The 18,437-nt window shown below is 42.2% G+C and overlaps 1 protein-coding gene across 1 annotated transcript; it reads left to right on the top strand.

Moving 5' to 3' along the window:
* Nucleotides 1-3,712: 3,712 nt before the first annotated feature.
* LOC115414920 (tripartite motif-containing protein 16-like) lies at nucleotides 3,713-11,336 on the top strand. The gene is given in 3 exon segments (XM_030128282.1): nucleotides 3,713-4,319; nucleotides 6,382-7,159; nucleotides 7,162-11,336. Coding segments are annotated over 3 exon segments (1,878 nt in total). The 5' UTR covers nucleotides 3,713-4,212; the 3' UTR covers nucleotides 8,155-11,336.
* The last annotated feature ends 7,101 nt before the right edge of the window (nucleotides 11,337-18,437 follow it).

Here is an 18,437-nt window from a genome sequence, read left to right as displayed (position 1 = left end):
CCAACAACACTGGAACAGTGGAGACATTTTTATTGACAGAAACATCAATATTGTAACAATTCATTTTGCTTTTCCTGGAATAATTTGCTGTTCAAATTAAAACTAACTCAGGTTTGTGCTTGAATAATACAAATAAACTCAACCAGACTGCTCCAAAACAGTATTTTACAAATAAAAATAGGAAATGCACAATTATGTACAACTAAGACAATAAAGTTTCTTTTTTTTAGTACAAACACATTAAAAAAAAAACGGACCAAATAAACCATAAAATAAAAAAGGACCAAACAAACCATACCATAAAAAGGTCCAAATAAACCATAAAATGAAAAGGGACCAAATAAAGCATAAAGCGAACCACGTCACTGACAGAACTGACATGAAATGAAGGCGGGGCTAACATGGAACCACATCAGAATCAGAAATCCTTTATTAACCCCTGGGGGTAAATGTGTATGTTCCAGTTGGTCCAACACACAGTTAAAGTACAGAAAGAAAGACACTCAAGACCATTGAACCATTTTTCCCTAAATGATGAATGAATGGTGTCTTTTGTGTGTTTGTAACGGTCTGAGTATGTTGACTGAACCCAAATGCAAGACCTGGAAGCAGACGTAAAAGTTTACAGTGTTTTTTAAACACAGGTTTAACTGACAAGTCAAGGATTGTGTTAGAATACAGATTCTTGAGGTTACAGAGTTCAGAGTTCTTCTTAGGGTTTGTGAGGCGGACCGGAGACGGACCCTCACAGCCCGGACCGAAAACACACATCGGGTATCCGACTAGGGGAGAGCAGAGGGATGTCAGAAAACAGACCAGGTCATACACGGTGAGGCAAACGGATAGGCAACAGTGCATTGGGATTAGACTAGCTCACGTACCAGAAAAACAGACAAAAGGTCGAACACACATTGAGGCAACAGCAGCAGAGGTACAGACAGGGGTAAACACAGGGCTTAAATACACAAGAGGGAGGGAAGACAATGAGACACAGGTGGAGCAAATCAGGGCGGGGACAGGTAATCACACACAGGTGGAAATGATTAGGGAAAGGAAGCAAAGACACCAGACATGACACATGAGGAGAACTGAACAAAATAAAACAGGAAGTGACAGACAAAACGCACAAGACAGACAAAACCAGATTAATGTCTGGTGGCAGATGTGACAGTGTTGGCCTGTTTATTTCTCAGTGTAATTCCAAACACAGGCACCATCCTACACAGACTGATCTGACTGATTACCTAAGCTAGCCAATCACTGTCTACGATGACTGGCATGGTGCCAAATCCACATTGATTTCCTCTAGATTTATGATATATGTATTATTCTTATTATTCTATTCTTATTCTTATTATTTTATTCTTCTTTTCTCCTGTATACAGTACAGGCCAAAAGTTTGGACACACCTTCTCATTCTTTGTATTTTCTTTATTTTCATGACTATTTACATTGTAGATTCTCACTGAAGGCATCAAAACTATGAATGAACACATGTGGAATTATGTACTTAACAAAAAAGTGTGAAATAACTGAAAACATCTCTTATATTCTAGTCTCTTCAAAGTAGCCACCCTTAGCTCTGATGACTGTTTTGCACACTCTTGCCATTCTCTTGATGAGCTTCCAGAGGTAGTCACCTGAAATGGTTTCCTAACAGTCTTGAAGAAGTTCCCACAGATGCTTAGCACTTGTTGGCCCTTTTGCCTTCACTCTGCGGTCCAGCTCACCCCAAACCATCTCGATCGGGTTCAGGTCCGGTGACTGTGGAGGCCAGGTCATCTGGCGCAGCACTCCATCACTCTCCTTCTTGGTTAAATATCCCTCACACAGCCTGGAGGTGTGTTTGGGGTCATTGTCCTGTTGAAACATAAATGATGGTCCAACTAAACGCAGACCGGATGGAATGGCACGTCACTTCAGGATGCTGTGGTAGCCATGCTGATTCAGGTTGCCTTCAATCTTGAATAAATCCCCAACAGCGTCACCAGCAAAGCACCCCCACACCATCACACCTCCCCCTCCATGCTTCACGGTGGGAACCAGGCATGTAGCATCCATCCGTTCACCTTTTCTGCGTCGTACAAAGACACGGCGGTTGGATCCAAAGATCTGAAATTTGGACTCATCAGACCAAAGCACAGATTTCCACTGGTCTAATGTCCATTCCTTGGGTTTCTTGGCCCAAATAAATCTCTTGTGTTTGTTGCCTCTCCTGAGCAGTGGTTTCCTAGCAGCTGTTTGACCATGAAGGCCTGATTCACGCAGTCTCCTCTTAACAGTTGTTGTAGAGATGTGTCTGCTGCTAGAGCTCTGTGTGGTATTCATCTGAGCTGCTGTTAATTTGCGATTTCTGAGGCTGGTGACTCAGATGAACTTATCTTCAGCATCAGAGGTGACTCTTGGTCTTCCTTTCCTGGGGCGGTCCTCATGTGAGCCAGTTTCGTTGGAGCGCTTGATGGTTTTTGCGACTGCACTTGGGGACACATTCAAAGTTCTTGAAATTTTCTAGACTGACTGACCTTCATTTCTTAAAGTAATGATGGCCACTCGTTTGTCTTTACTTAGCTGATTGGTTCTCGCCATAATATGCATTCTAACAGTTGTCCAATAGGGCTGTCAGCTGTGCATCAACCTGACTTCTGCACAACACAACTGATGGTCCCAACCCCATCAATAAGGCAAGAAATTCCACTAAGTAACCCTGACAAGGCACAGCTATGAAGTGGAAACCATTTCAGGTGACTACCTCTGGAAGCTCATCAAGAGAATGCCAAGGGTGTGCAAGGCAGTCATCAGAGCTAAGGGTGGATACTTTGAAGAAACTAGAATATAAGAGATGTTTTCAGTTATTTCACACTTTTTTGTTAAGTACATAATTCCACATGTGTTCATTCATAGTTTTGATGCCTTCAGTGAGAATCTACAATGAAAATAGTCATGAAAATAAAGAAAATGCAAAGAATGAGAAGGTGTGTCCAAACTTTTGGCCTGCACTGTATATTGTGTGGATTGTAACCTGAAGTAGACTAAACTGTGGTGTTACACACTCCGGTTCAGTGCGTGGCCATCTGCACCTTTGAATGCTGGGTAAACTGATTTCAACGTTCTCTCCAGTTGTATGATCAGCTGATTTCCTCATCAGGTTGAATATTTACTAACTATAGCCAAAGTTAGCTGTAGGGTATTGGAATACAGTTCAAATGAAGTTAGTCAAATGTCCTCTACACTTCTGTTTCTGTGGAAAATGGACGTCCTGGTGCCTTCATGTTTGTGGAGCTGCCTTGAGTTGACTTTAAATACTGCCCAAAATAACCCAGTATCCTATGTTTAAGTGGGTCGTGTAATTTCCACTAAGGTACACATACATTTTTACTACTCAGTCTCACATTCAAGTGATGCTAAGTGCTGATAAATGACTGATTCCAGGTCAGTTGTAGAGGACTGTGGCCTTGGACGTCATGTGTCCAATAGTTGTAGGTGTGTAAGGTCCATCTGACAGAACAGTGACCATGTGACCTACTTGAAGTCCAAAGCACATGGGTTCCACACCTGTCACTGTGGGTGTGTCTGCTTCTGTTGGACTGAGGAGTGGCTTTCATGTGGAAAACGTGGATGAACCAGTGAGTCCACATTAATGCCTAACATTCCAGAGGTCAGATGATGTTGGAGGCGTGTCACCTGGTTCAAACAAACCCACAGACACAGAAGAAAGAGGAACAGCAGCTTCATTTAACAGCAGACACAGCATCAGGCATGAAAAAGCACTGAAAAGAAGAGACAGTTCAACAAGAATTAAACAGGAACTCCAGTGGTGTGAGACTGATCACAGGAAAATACAGGAAATCCAAAAAAAGGAAGGAAATGAACAAGAAAAGGAAGGAAATCCTGAGGGGACAGTGTCTTCAAACCAGGATCCACAGCAGCTGATGAGTCCAACAGTCCAAACCCTGACTGGATTTAGGACCCAACTGGTCTGTGGGACTGACACAAACTGGTTTGTCTTGTGTGTCATAACAAACACAGCAGGTCCACTCTGTCCTGACATGACCTCCACTCCTCCCCTGTAGATCTGACAGTTTACAGGTGGGCGGAGCCAACAGGAGGTGGATCTAGACAGCAGACAGGAAACACTGCACAGGTGAAACAGATCAGGGCTCAAACTGCTTTGACTCACTGAAACTGAACCAGTCGTTGAGACACGAAGCAGAAATGGAGCAGAAAGGAGTGCAGCTGAGTCAGGAAACACTTTCCTGTTGGATCTGTTTGGATCTACTGAAGGATCCGGTGACTATTCCCTGTGGACACAGCTACTGTGGGTCATTCCATGTCAGATCACCCAATGAGTTAAACCCTACCTCCTCCAAATTCAATGAAAATTGGTTTATAGGTAAATCCTAGCCAGAAAAGCCAAATTTTCAAATTTTAGCAAAATCGGACCAACGGTTTTTGAGATATCACCATTTCTTTTTTTCGCTTTTTCGCAAAAAAGGGCGTGGCCGCCAAATTTTAAAGTGCTGTATCTCGGCAACCAGTGGTCCGATTTTCAAAAATAAAGTATATTTGTGAAGGGGAGATCATAAGGAATCTAAATACATCATTGGTTTTATCTTTTAAGTGATATATCTCATCATGACCTTTGGACCTATATTTTGACCTTGAAATTGACAATTTGGGACAAATGACCCCGCAACGACTTTTCCTGAAAATTGTAGCCCAACATGTTGCCTACAACATATGAAGAAACTGGAGAGGTAATATTTTTCATTTTGAAGCAGCATCAGTTTGAAATGTGCATCACCACAGCTAAAAGTCCTACTCCTGTACATTCTATGTACATCCGTACACACAATTCAACACATTTCACACATTATATGCTTACCACATGGTTAACATGTTCTCTGTCTCTACACTACTAACAAGACAACTCAAAACCACTTGCTTGCAGTAGTGCATGCTATTCTCAACTGAAACTTTATTCAAAAATATCTAGAATACAAGTCAGGGGTCACATGACCTAACCCACTTAAACTGCAGACCATATGTCTGCCACTAAATTTCCCTCAGCCTTTGATGTCTGTTAACTGCAGACCTCAAGTCTGCCCTAAATTACATCATACACAAGAATGTGAATCTTGTACACTGTCTTTCATGTCTGTATTTCTATTATATTTATATATATATATTATATTATGGATTCTAAAGCAATGTTTGAATACTGTGTCAAGAATATCCCTGGAATCTCCTTCTTTCATGTCACACAAGATGAAGTCGCTGCCAACGAAGAAAACCTCAAACCTCGATTCTAGTTAGCAAGGACTATCAAAGGCACTCTGCAGTATCATCGTTTTGTACCTGTCTCCCTCACTCAGATTAAAGCCTTTAAACTCTCTGAGCAGGACAGTCCTCCAGATTTGGTACAAATCCAAGATGCCAACAATAAAACATGTACACCCAGGGTCATGCAAATTCCCTTGGAAATAAAACAGCAGAATTTCGTCTGCTGTATGTACGATGAACATCCGTGGATCGGACTAGTTGACGAAATTTCTGAGGAATTCGGTGACTACCACATCAAATTTATGCATCCATCTGGACCTGCTAAAACCTTCCATTGGCCATCAAGGGATGACCAATGTTGGATTCCGGAGTCGGATATTCTATGTGTGATAACTGCTCCGTACCTAACCTCCTCCTCTACTAGAAACTATTGCCTCTCTTCAGACATGTCATTACATAAAAAGACTAAAGACACTGGATTTTCCATATTAAGACTGATAATTGGCATATATTTTCTCTTGACTTTGTGAATATGTGATGTACATGGATAATACATGGTTTATGTACACAGAATACAGGGATGATCATTTTAGTGGCAAGTATGTCTCATTCTAATTGATATTGCTTCAAAATGAAAAATATTACCTCTCCAGTTTCTTCATATGTTGTAGGCAACATGTTGGGCTACAATTTTCAGGAAAAGTCGTCGCGGGGTCATTTGTCCCAAATTGTCAATTTCAAGGTCAAAATATAGGTCAAAAGGTCATGATGAGATATATCACTTAAAAGATAAAAGTAATGATGTACTTAGATTCCTTATGATCTCCCCTTCACAAATATACTTTATTTTTGAAAATCGGACCACTGGTTGCTGAGATACAGCACTTTGAAATTTGGCGGCCACGCCCTTTTTCACAAAAAAGTGAAAAAAAAGAAATGGCGATATCTCAAAAACTGTTGGTCCGATTTTGCTAAAATTTGAAAATTTGGCTTTTCTGGCTAGGATTTACCTATAAACCAATTTTCATTTAATTTGGAGGAGGTGGGGTTTAAAATGTCATTTTTTTGGGGTGATTTGACATGGAATGATCCCTGTATGAGCTGTATTCAAACCCAGTGGGATGGAGAGGACGGGAAGAACCTCCACAGCTGCCCTCAGTGCAGACACACCTTCATACCCAGGCCTGTCCTGGTCAAAAACACCATGTTGGCAGATTTAGTGGAACAGCTGAAGAAGACTGGACTTGGAGCTGCTGCTGCTGATCGCTGCTACGCTGGAGCTGAAGATGTGGTCTGTGATGTGTGCACTGGGAGGAAACTGAAAGCTGTCAAGTCCTGTATGGTGTGTTTGGTCTCCTACTGCCACAAACACCTTCAGCCTCATCATGAATCTGCCGCCTTTAAGAAACACAAGCTGGTGGATCCGTTGGAGAAGCTCCAGGAGAACGTCTGCTCTCATCACGGTGAGGTGATGAAGATGTTCTGCCGCAGTGATGGTCAGTGTATCTGTTATCTGTGCTCTGTGGAAGAACATAAAGGCCACGACACAGTGTCATCTGCAGCAGAAAGGACTGAGAGGCAGAAGGAGCTGGAGGTGAGTCGACAGAAAATCCAGCAGAGAATCAAAGACAAACAGAAAGATGTGAAGGTGCTTCAACAGGAGGCGGAGAACATCAGTCGCTGCGCTGATGAAGCAGCGGAGAAGAACCGCAAGATCCTGACCGAGCTGATCCGACTGATGGAGGAAAGAAGGAGCGATGTGGAGCGGCAGATCAGATCCAAGGAGGAAACTGAAGTGAGTCGAGTCAAAGAGCTGGAGTGGAAGCTGGAGCAGGAGATGACTGAGCTGAGGAGGAAAGACGCTGAGATGGACAAACAGGCACACACACACACCAGCACAACCAGCTTTTACTCCAGTATCCATCAGTGTCCACACTCAGAGAAGATCCAGACTCATCCCACGTCCACGTCCGTCCTCAGAGTTACTTTGAGGATGTGACCACAGCTGTGTCAGAGCTCAGAGAGAAACTCCAGCTCAGTCTGACAGAAGAACGGACCAACATGGAACTGAGCATCAGTCAAACACAGGTTCTACTAGAACCAGAACCACAGACCAGAGCAGGATTCTTACTAGAACCAGAACCACAGACCAGAGCAGGATTCTTACTAGAACCAGAACCACAGACCAGAGCAGGATTCTTACTAGAACCAGAACCTCAGACCAGAGCAGGATTCTTACTAGAACCAGAACCACAGACCAGAGCAGGATTCTTACTAGAACCAGAACCACAGACCAGAGCAGGATTCTTACTAGAACCAGAACCTCAGACCAGAACAGGATTCTTACAGTATTCATGTCGAATCACACTGGATCCAAACACAGTGAATGAAGATCTGTCACTGTCTGAGAAGAATAGAAGAGTAACATATATGAGACAAAAACAGAACTGTCCTGATCATCCAGACAGATTCAGTTTCTGGTATCAGGTCCTGAGCAGAGAGAGTCTGACTGGTCGATGTTACTGGGAGGTGGAGTGGAGGGGGGTGATGGTTTGGGTCGCAGTCGCATATAAGGATATTGAGAGAAAAGGACCCTGTAATGAATGTCAGTTTGGATCAAATGACAAGTCTTGGGTTTTAGAATGTACCAATAACTCTTTTCGTCATAATAGTGTCTGGTCTTCTGTCCCAGGTCCAGTTTCCTCCAGAATCGGAGTCTACCTGGATCACACAGCAGGTATTCTGTCCTTCTACAGCGTCTCTGAAACCATGACTCTGATCCACAGAGTCCAGACCACATTCACTAAACCTCTGTACGCTGGACTTTGGCTTTTGAATGTTGGATCCACTGCCCACTTTCCTAAACTCCATTAAACTCATCGTTGACTTTGATCCAGTCGATCAGATCAATCTTTTCGTATCTGTCTCGAAACCACACGACAGAAAAACAGATCAACTTTTTTTTTTTACCTGAACTCACAATCCAGATTTGGTTCCATTCAGACTTTTTTTGTGAGGATTCTTATAGTCCAGTGTGTGTGACGGTCAACCAGCCAATAGTGTGTTTGTAGACCCATCTGTGATGTTCACACAGCTGTCATCAACTGAGGAGCACACAACCAGACTGATGGTGTCTGTGCTTTGGACCGAGTCAAACAAAGTGGAGCCGTTTTTCCACTTTGGACCAATTGAGTTCAAATCCACTGTTCTGTCCTGTTTCCTACAGAAGAAGCATGGACGTGGATTTGGAGACGACCGCAGAAGCGGAGATCATGAACCGACTCAGACGGAGGCGGAGCTCATGCACGGAAACCTGTTCATCTGATTGAGTTCATTCTGTTCCATCTGAGCATGTGCAAGAAAAGAGAACTGAGACAAAACACAAGTGATTTAGTCAAACATGAGCTGAAGACCAGAACAGGAAGTTGGATTCTATCGTCACTACGTATGTACAAACCCCCGAAGAAATCCAATAATGGACTGAAACACGGGTTTTCCATGATTTCTGAAGTGCATGTAAACGCATCATATCTGATTATTCCATTTATCTGATTATTAACAGTTATTGTTTTTTTTATGGTGGTGTAAACGGGCTGAAACTGTTGGATGATCCAGTTCAATAGATAGATGTCCACCATCTTAGAAAATGGACACATTTGTCCTTAAAGCCTGAGGCGTGACTTAGTTCAATGACGTCGAAAATACTGATGTTGTAAAAATGAGAACACTGTAAGAAATGATTCATGGGGTTAGGAAGTTAAGCTTCAAATCCAGAGCTTTTTCTGCTTCAGAAATGAAGTTTGTTACATGTACACATTGTAATCATTTGATTACAGTTGTTTTATTAAGTTGGTCTAAATGAAAAATAAGGAAACAGTCTTAAGTTAGTACCATATGGGTTTTGAACAGACATTTGTGTCTTAACTTACCATAGAAGTAGATTCAGTTAGTTCACCTTAAAACTCTTTTCAGCTTCCTTTAAAAGCTGAGTACAAAGTTGATGTGCCAGACCACGCCTACCACGAGAAACAGGGAAGCACCGAAAGAAAAGGGAGAAACACGATTTTACACTGAACTTTACTAAACTTTAAGGCTTGATAAGTAGAATTTAGCTTTGTTTTATTCACAATAGCTAATAACTATCAAATCAAACGACAAGAAATGGTTTTTATGCCACACTTAAAGTCTTTTCCTCAGCTAGAGGTGGGAACGTTTAAGCTAGTAACCTAAGACTTTTAGCTAATTGATGTAGCAATTTAAAAAATAATCAGGAAAATGAACAAAAATAAAATTAATCATGAAATGAATGAAATAATCAACAAAATGAAAAAAAAATAAAAAATCAACGTGAGTAAAAATGACCAATTGTGAATTTCCAGATGGTCTCTGTCCAATGGATCAATAAAGTTCTATAGAATCTAATCAACAAGTGGAACAAAAATGAACAAAATAATCAAGAAAATTAACAAAGAATTAAAAAATTAAGCAATTGTGCAGCCAAATACACAAAATGAGCAACAGTATGAACAAATAGGCTGGTAATGTTTAAGCTAATTCAAGTTTAAGTTGACTTTATTTGTACCCGTGGGTAGACTTGTTTGCAGCAAGCTTTCGCTCACTGCCGGTTGCTGTGTGCGCATGCGCCCAACGCAAATCCTTCGAAAATTGCAGTAAAGAACAGAAGATAATGCAAAGCACAAATATAAGACATCATACAGTTTCACACAGTACACGTGGACACATGCTGGAATTTTTTCATGGATTTGAAGGGAGTTGGAGGGACAGCGTGAACATTAAGGCAGACAGCAGACGTGAAAATGGGACAATGGGGGTAGGGGAGATGCATGGACTGTGTAATAATTATGGAATGTGTGTGCAAAGATAGAGACTCCAGTGGGGTCACTCTGTCCTTTTCAGTTCAGTTCTTATCAGTTCTTATCAACCCCACTGTTGTCCTGGCCATGGAAGATGTTTTGACTGTAGGGGGAGTAGATTGAGAAGAATATGCTGCTTCCTCAGCTCTCAGGGGAAAACAATTTAGGCCATGGGGGAAGCTTGATTACTGCATGAATTCAGTATAACTTAATTTGGTTATACCTGGCCTCAGCATTCCTTAGCATCTTCGACCAGTAAGGTCTCTACCCAGTCCCTCGATCTTCTCTTTCAGTCCAGCAGATTGACGGAGCCCCTCCACGGTTGCCCTCAATCCCTCTGCAGACTGACCCGTGATGTAATCCAACTTCTTATACGAGTCCGCAGCCCGTCCGGCCAGGTCTCGCACACTCTCCCCCGTCTGCATCACCGCCCGTTGTAATTCCTTCACATTATCTCTCACCGCTCCGAAGTGCTTCTCAATTTCCACCGACAGCACCGGGGTCTCTTTGCATGCTGCTGTTTTACTGATTTTGCGATAGATCAGGGCCATTCCAAGACCAATCAGAAGGTGTCCCGCTATCATAAGTCCCAGTAGGTAGATATCTTCGATGTCCTCCACCGACAAGGCAGACAGACAGACCACCCTCCACTTGTCCCAAGCGTCCCGGGTGGATCCGGCTGCAGCTGTCCCATCAGGGCAGGCGGGCTCCCCAGGACCATTCTTCCTTGATGAAAAAATTGTGTCAATTACGCTGAGTGACCAGTTGGTCAATTCCATGTTTGCTGTTCGAGAGCTCAACAAGCAGGGGATTTAAAAGTAAAGTAAGTCGGACGAGACACTGCACGGCCAAGCAGAGTGGGGGAAGCAGGAAAAAAAACATCAGATAGTAGAGCTCAGAAAAACACGTCCACTCTCTTCGAAGGACAGGAAGGAAAACTATTAGTAACATAAGACTATTAGCTAATTGCTGTAACAGTTCGTCCATAACATTAGTCTGGTTAGATTTGGTTTTACAGAAGCTGAATGGTGTTATGGTTTTTAACTGGCACTGAATTTCTGCAAGAGTAGTTTGAATTATTCAAGGACTGGATAATACAAGTTTTGCTCCTTTCTAATTTAAAATTGCAGTTTATATTGTGGCGTGTTTGCTGCATTGCATTGTGGGTATTGGGTCTATTGTTGAAAATGTGTTATTTTTCTGTGCAGGGGTTCAGCAGGGTTATGGTGTGGGTGTTCATTTGGAGTTAATGTGTGCATGCTGATGTTTCTTGGCCTTTGTGTTTTTATTTGTGTATTTTTCTAGAACTGCACCATGAGTCAGAGCCATAGGCTAAACAGTGCCTTTCCTTTTGATCCACTTTTGAATTGATCTGGTTCATTGTTGTCCCTCATTGACTGACATATGTATGTAGTCTAGTATTATTTCAGTCATGGAGACTATACTGTGGTGTGGTACTGAAATGTCAACATGTAGATAGCTCTGGAAAATGGGATGTATGATGATAGAATAAACAGTTTGATCATGAAACTGGAAGATCAATGTGTAATTAGTTCTGACATACAGAAATAAGTTCGGCCTACTCACAAAACTAAGGGAACTATTTACATGGACGTTGTTGAATAGAATAAAAATCAAACAGTAAGTCAGTGTAACTAAATGGAGTAGTTTTTACACAATTAAAATTAAGTTGATTCGACTTAATTAAGCTTATAGAGTAAAAAGCAAATCATGTTGTTTGTACTTCAGTAATAGAGTTTGCTGAACTAGAGAAGTCTTGTGGCATTTACACAATTATGGCCAAGTTGAAATAACTGAAAAGATTCATGGAAATTGGTACATCAGTTTTTTACATTGAGTCAGCAGATCATTTTTTAGAGTGAAGATGTAATATTAGGAGAATGATCAGTCATCACATAATGGGGAAGTTTATGGAAAAAAGAGGATTTGTGCATAAAAATATGAATAAAATAAAAAGAAACAGTTTTGTCTGTGAGTTCTAAGACTTAAAATAAAGCGTTATTTCCCAACAGACGTTAAGGGTCCATCAGATCCACATTTGGACCCCATATGGCAGGGATTAAAGTTCTCCGTCACCACGACGGATTTCCGTCAAATGGAAAAATTGAGGGGGGAAAAAAGTCATATTGAAGTAACTTCCCCTCGTGTTTGGCGAGTCCAGTCAGCACCACGATCCTGTCCTGGGTCTGCTGTCCTGGGTCTGCAGGTGTTTAACACAGGCACAGGGGGCTGATAGGTTTAACAGTGATGATAATAAGATGAATTCTTTATTTTTATGTCGGGAGGACAGATTGATGACTATTCATCTTTGGAAGGAAACGCTGCTTATTCTGTGCCTCGGAAACACATGGACAAGTTCAGCTTTACCGAAGTTCAGCCTCCAGACGCTAACTTTAGTTTAGTGCAGACAAGTAGCTTTCATTATGAAAGAACCACAGCGAAAAGGGAAGAAGACAGAACTGATCTGCATGGACCTTCATGTTTGGGTTCATAGCTTATCTCCTCTTGCCGGTATATGACTAGTGTGTGTGTGTGTGTGTGTGTGTGTTTGTGTGTATGTGCCCTTCCCGTGCGTGCGGCTGTGCGCGCCACGGCCTTACGCGGTTACGTGCCCGACTGCATAAGTGCTTTATTTGGACCCGTTTAGCATCTTATTTCTATCTGTGTGGTACAGTACCAAGATAAAACTGAATGAATGAGTAACACCCTTGGTATTTGCAAAGCCACTGTATTTGAAATCCCCTCAGAGAGGATCTGTAACGGAATAGAATTTCTGTTTCAGTTGACGTAATTTCTTCCAATCAAAAGAGAACATGATATTGGCGTGGGGAGGGGGGGTTGTGGACGCAGGTTTGACGACGTACAGATTATTTTGGCTAGCATATACGACATCATGGACACGTTTGTAGAGGAAGGTGCTGAAGTGGGAACTATTGAGAGATGCGTGAAAATAGATGGAGGTGGGGCGTGGCTTGATGAGAAGGGAGACGATGGAACTCCAATTAGATCATGGAGCAAAAAAATGAAGCAGCCTGGTGCGTGCATGTGCGGAGTTTGCCACAAGAAAATTCTGTATGAGTTGGTTAGGGTTACTTTTACACAGACATTTTCCCCAGAATTCATGTGCTTTAGGAGTTGGAGTTATGTTTTAGGAGTTCCTAAATTGTTAATTAAAAAGTTTTTCACTCATTTTTTGCAGTAAGGTTTTCTTCTAGTTATTATTTTCACTTGCTTCACAGGTTTTCATACCCTTTAAAATTAACCACAGAGCACCAAAATTGACCTGAAACTTTAAAAAAATTTTCTGGGGGAGGACCCCCAGACCCCCCACCAGTACCACTCATGACATTTTTTCTCTCCATGTTACTAATCTTCTACACCTGTACACTCTCCCATTCAGTGGGTTTTACAGTATTGCCAAATTTGACTATAGAAACTTGTACGCTATAGTAGTATTGTATTGCATCATTTTTAATAGTGGCCAATGATTTTGACCTGAAGAAAATTTTCAGTCAGATGAAAAATTTTTGCTTTAATCCCTGCCATATGGACAAGTCCAGTCCAGTGGAAAAGTCCAGGTCCAACATTCTGTTTGTTGGTTTAGTAAAGTTCCAATGTCCACACATATGCATTTGTCTGGATTTAGATCCAATCTGATGGATGTGAAGGATGAACAGCAGGAAAAAACACAGTTTAATGGAAAAAAACAGCTTCTATAAACCACAGGGGTCGTATTTAGTGTGACCTTTGACCTTTACATGTCTATAAGCCTTTAGTTCAGACAGTGGTGGTCCGTCAGGGCCTGCAAGGCCTTCTCTGCTGGCCTAAAAAAATATCTGAATCAGACTGATGTTAATTATATTTTGTCCATGAATACTTATTCAATAATTCCAAATGCTCTGTCCACTTCCTTTCAGAGTTTTTCCTCTGGTTGTGCTGCTTCCACACATGGATTTTCATATTAAAGAATTTAACCAATCACATTTCAGCCATCATTTGTTGCCAGGCAGGGTCACAGTCACAGTAGTCTGCCTGGAGGGTTTCACAGTCAGTTCTGCAGGCCCTCTACAGCAAAGCATAAGTCTCGATGAAACTGTTGCTTCAACCAATCAGATTTTGAGTTGGCGAATCCAAAGCCCTCTAGCAGGCGTACGGTGACGTCAGCGTATTCACACCCTGTGATTGGATAGTCAGAGAGCGAGCTAGCCAAAGCTAGCAAACTGCATCTGTAGTGAGTGCACTAATACAAATACAGTTGTGTTGGTTTAACAGCTGTTTTGTCAAAACACAACAACTGAAGGAGAAGAAGAAATGGATTTGGATGCAGATTTACTGTCAAAGCCATTTTCCAGAAAAGCTTGACATCTTTAAGAAAGGTGGTACAATTCCAAAGCTAGCAAGCCGGTCACAACCAGGAAAAGGGTTCGTGCACCCCGGGTTTGTTTATTCACTAAATGCATTTATTGTGGCTACACCAGTTATCTATCTGCGATGCAACAGCTCTTTATACTGCATTTACTGCATAATAAGATGGATTTTATAACCATAAAATAGTTAGTGAGGGGTGGATTGATTCCGACGGAGCACTACTGAAGGCCTAGGGGTGAAATGCACGGTCCACCACTGAGTTCAGACAGTAGCAGATTTATGGCATTAATGTCCTGAGGTTGGATAGAAAAATGAGCCACTAATTTTAAAAAAATATCAACATGAAACTAAAATTAACAGAAAAAAAACCAAGATAAAAATAATCAGCAAAATGAACAAAAATAAAATTAATCACAAAATGATTAAAATAATCAACAAAACGGAAAAAAAAACAATAATGAACAATATGAGTAAAAATGACCAATTCTGAATTTCCAGTTCTCTGTCCAATGGATCAATAAAGTTCTATTGAATCTGATCAACAAATTGAACAAAATAATCAAATTTACCTAATAATTCAAAAATTAAGCAATTACGCAGCAAAATACAGAAAAAGAGCAACAATAAGGAAGTTGATTCAAACTAATAACTACCCCTGCACCCCACCAACACTGTTTAGGTTCCAGCTGGATGCATGACTGGAGAGAAAAGTGATGCGGTTGGACAGGTTGGAAAAGTATGTGAACCTTATACCTGTATTTAAAGTGAGGTGGAAGCGTGTCCTGGACAGCGGTACTGATGACTTCTACGAGTCCAACTTCCTCTGAAAGCGTTCCAGGTGGTTTGTTTTCTGCTCCTGAAGAAAACAGACACCAACTACAGCTGCAGGTGTGTTTTCTTCCACACATTCACTTCATCCCATTGTCTTCTCATCTGTTCCTCCATATTCAGACTCTACTTGGAGCTTTAATCACACATGAGTGCAGTTGGTTCAGTTCTCCACCAGAGGGAGCATTTCTCCTGTGTGAAGAACAGAAACACAATATGTTCACACTAACATTATCAGGCATTCCTACAAAGTAAAAGTTATATAATGAAGTAAAATCCTATCCTTATGTAAATAAGATTATTATAATGATAGATAGATAGATAGATAGATAGATAGATAGATAGATAGATAGATAGATAGATAGATAGATAGATAGATAGATAGATAGATAGATAGATAACCTTTATCACAGACTCATGGTCCAAACTAAAAGACAAACAGATAAACACAAACACAATCAAAACCCTCTGTACTTTCAAGAGGCACAGCAGTGATTCAAGGACTGACATATGGAATGGTCTGTCTGTCTGTCTGTCTGTCTGTCTGTCTGTCTCTCTCTTGAACCCTTTCTTTTCTCATGTCTCTGGTCCATCCTCCAGGCTGGTTCTACTCCAGGTTTCTTCCTCTAACAGGTGTTTGTTTTTTTTCCTCCTGGTGTGTGTCCGTTGGTGGGTTCTGTCGGTGTCCTTCCGTTGCTTTATCAGTCTGGTTTGTTCCAGCTCTAAATGTAAAGGCTCATCACATTGGTCCTCTGTTCTCCCAAAGGTTTGGGACGGTACACAAACCCATGTGACTGATGCAGGAAATGAGTTTATCCAACGTCTTGGAGGAGCTCCAACTGCAGCTGCTCAAGTTTTGGTACTCTGTGGCCAAAGATTTTTAGACAAAAAGAGGAAGTTTGTGGGACAGACCAGTATTTTATTCTAGTGCACTGTGGGTGTGTGGTCCAGACTGTTGGCACTGAGAAGTGGAACAGAGTCTACATTAGAGCCATGGCAAATATACAAGGACCAACCTGCACTACCTGCACAGTATCTGCAAAAGGAGGAAAGACCAGAAGAAAGGTTCAGTTCCACATTCAGCCCAGTTTGATCTGAAATGGACTGAACCTGTCAGGATCTGCGCTCGTTTTGACTTTCAGCTCCTCCCTTTTGGTCATGGACCTGTGGCTCTCGGCTCCTCCCTTTTTTGGTTGTGGACATGTCTGTATGACCCTCAGTTTCTCCTGATTATATTCATATGACTCACCTGCTGGCGCTGCATGGCTGCAGCCAATTATCTCTGCCCTATTTAAGGCTTTGGTTTGCAGCCATGCAGCGCTGGTCCATTTCTCCATATCCTCTCCATAACCCGGACATTTATTCATATTCATCCACGGACTCTGACCCAGGTTTTGTGCATTTTTTTATGGACTCTGTCTCAGCTTTTGTTAGGTTTTCCGTTGTTTGGTTTTCATTTTTTGTTAAATAAACTTGTATTTTTTTTCACTTCAGTACTGTGCATTTGAGTCCTCATTTCCCCTTCGTGACAGAATGGACCAGCCATACCTGGACTCAGCCGGTACTGAAGGGACCCGTTTTTTCGTTTTTCCGTGTTTTTTAGTTTTTTCATCCCTGGTTTCGTTCGCCTTTCCATAGTTCTCCTCTATACCGTCGCTCTGCGCTTCCCTGCCCTATATCCGGCTTTTCTGAGACTTACCTTTGTCCTCACCCTTGTCCTCAGCGACGGCGGCTCGGTCTCCTCCGTGCCGGTTGGTTCGGGAGGTCCCGGAGCCGTCGGGTGCATACCCCGGTTTTTCTCCCAGTGTGTCTCTGTTCCCTGTTTGTTTCCTGCCTTGTTTTACCGGCGTTCCCATGTTGTGTGGGGCCACGGACCACGCTGAGTCCGGGCTCTCCTCCCGTGTTGTTTTTTCCGGTGAGTTTCTGTCTCTCGTCTGTTTCCGCCTCGTGTTCCAGTGTCCTATTCCTTGTGGGGACCTGGGCCTTCGTGGGGTCCGGGTTCTTCTCTTGTGTCTTTTCCTTTGTGTGTCTAATGATTTCTGTGAAGTTCATTAGTTCTGATCTGTCTGTCCATGTTAGTTTGTTTGTTCTGCTTGTTTTATTCGTTCCTCCCTGTCTCTCTCTGTCCGTGTGTGCCGTTTTCTGTGCGTTTTTCTGTGTGTTTCTCTGAGCGTATTTCTCTGAGTATTTCTGTGTGTATTTGTCTTTCTGTGTATTTTTCAGTCTGTTTCTTAGTCTGTGTGAATTTCCTAGTTTCTGTGTGTGTGTATTTCTCTGTGGGTGCGAAATTTTTTATTTTATATATTTTTTTTTTGTCAGTGTGTGTTACTGCAGTCCATGTGCGTTATATATTCCCCGTGTTTTTTTTTTTTTTTCAGTCTGTCTTTAGTCTCTTTATTCTCTGTCTGTAGTTTGTCTGCAGTTTCATCAGTTTCTCCTTAGTTCAGTTCTTTCCCTGTTTGTCCTTTAGTTCTGTTTCATGCAGTTCATGTTCTTCAGTTCCATTTTATCGTTCTCGTCAGTTCAGTTCTGTAGATTGTCCGTGTCTCTGTGTCTGTCTGTCCGTGCTTCTCAGCTTGGCCTAGTTTCCTTTTTTTTTTTTTCTTTTCCTTAGTACTACCTGGAGGCTAGTACGCCGTCTGGTAGTTTCCCCTCCTTGAAGTCCGGTTCTGGCCGCGCAGCGTTTTTTGAAGCCTGATTCAGTTTGTCCGTGCAGCGTTCCTGCAATCTGTTTCTGTCTGTTTGCGCAGCGTTTTTTAAAGCCTGTTCCTGTCTGTTCCTGAAGTCCGGTTCCGTCCGGCAGCGTTCCTGAAGTCCGGTTCCGTCCGGCAGCGTTCCTGAAGTCCGGTTCCTTCCACGCAGCGTTCCTGTTTCCCCGTCTCGGCCTCGCTCTTTGTGTCTCCCCGTCTTGGCCTCGCTCTTTGTGTCTCCCTCTCCGTTCCCCTGTCTGTCCAGTCTCAGAGTCCATAGTCCTGTCTGTCCAGTCTCAGAGTCCATAGTCCTGTCTGTCCAGTCTCAGAGTCCATAGTCCTGTCAGTCCAGTCTCAGTCAGCCAGAGTCATGGGT

The sequence above is a fragment of the Sphaeramia orbicularis genome, chromosome 24, assembly GCF_902148855.1.
Source record: "Sphaeramia orbicularis chromosome 24, fSphaOr1.1, whole genome shotgun sequence".
Taxonomy (NCBI): Eukaryota; Metazoa; Chordata; class Actinopteri; order Kurtiformes; family Apogonidae; genus Sphaeramia; species Sphaeramia orbicularis.
This window is presented reverse-complemented; position numbering and strand designations above follow the sequence as displayed.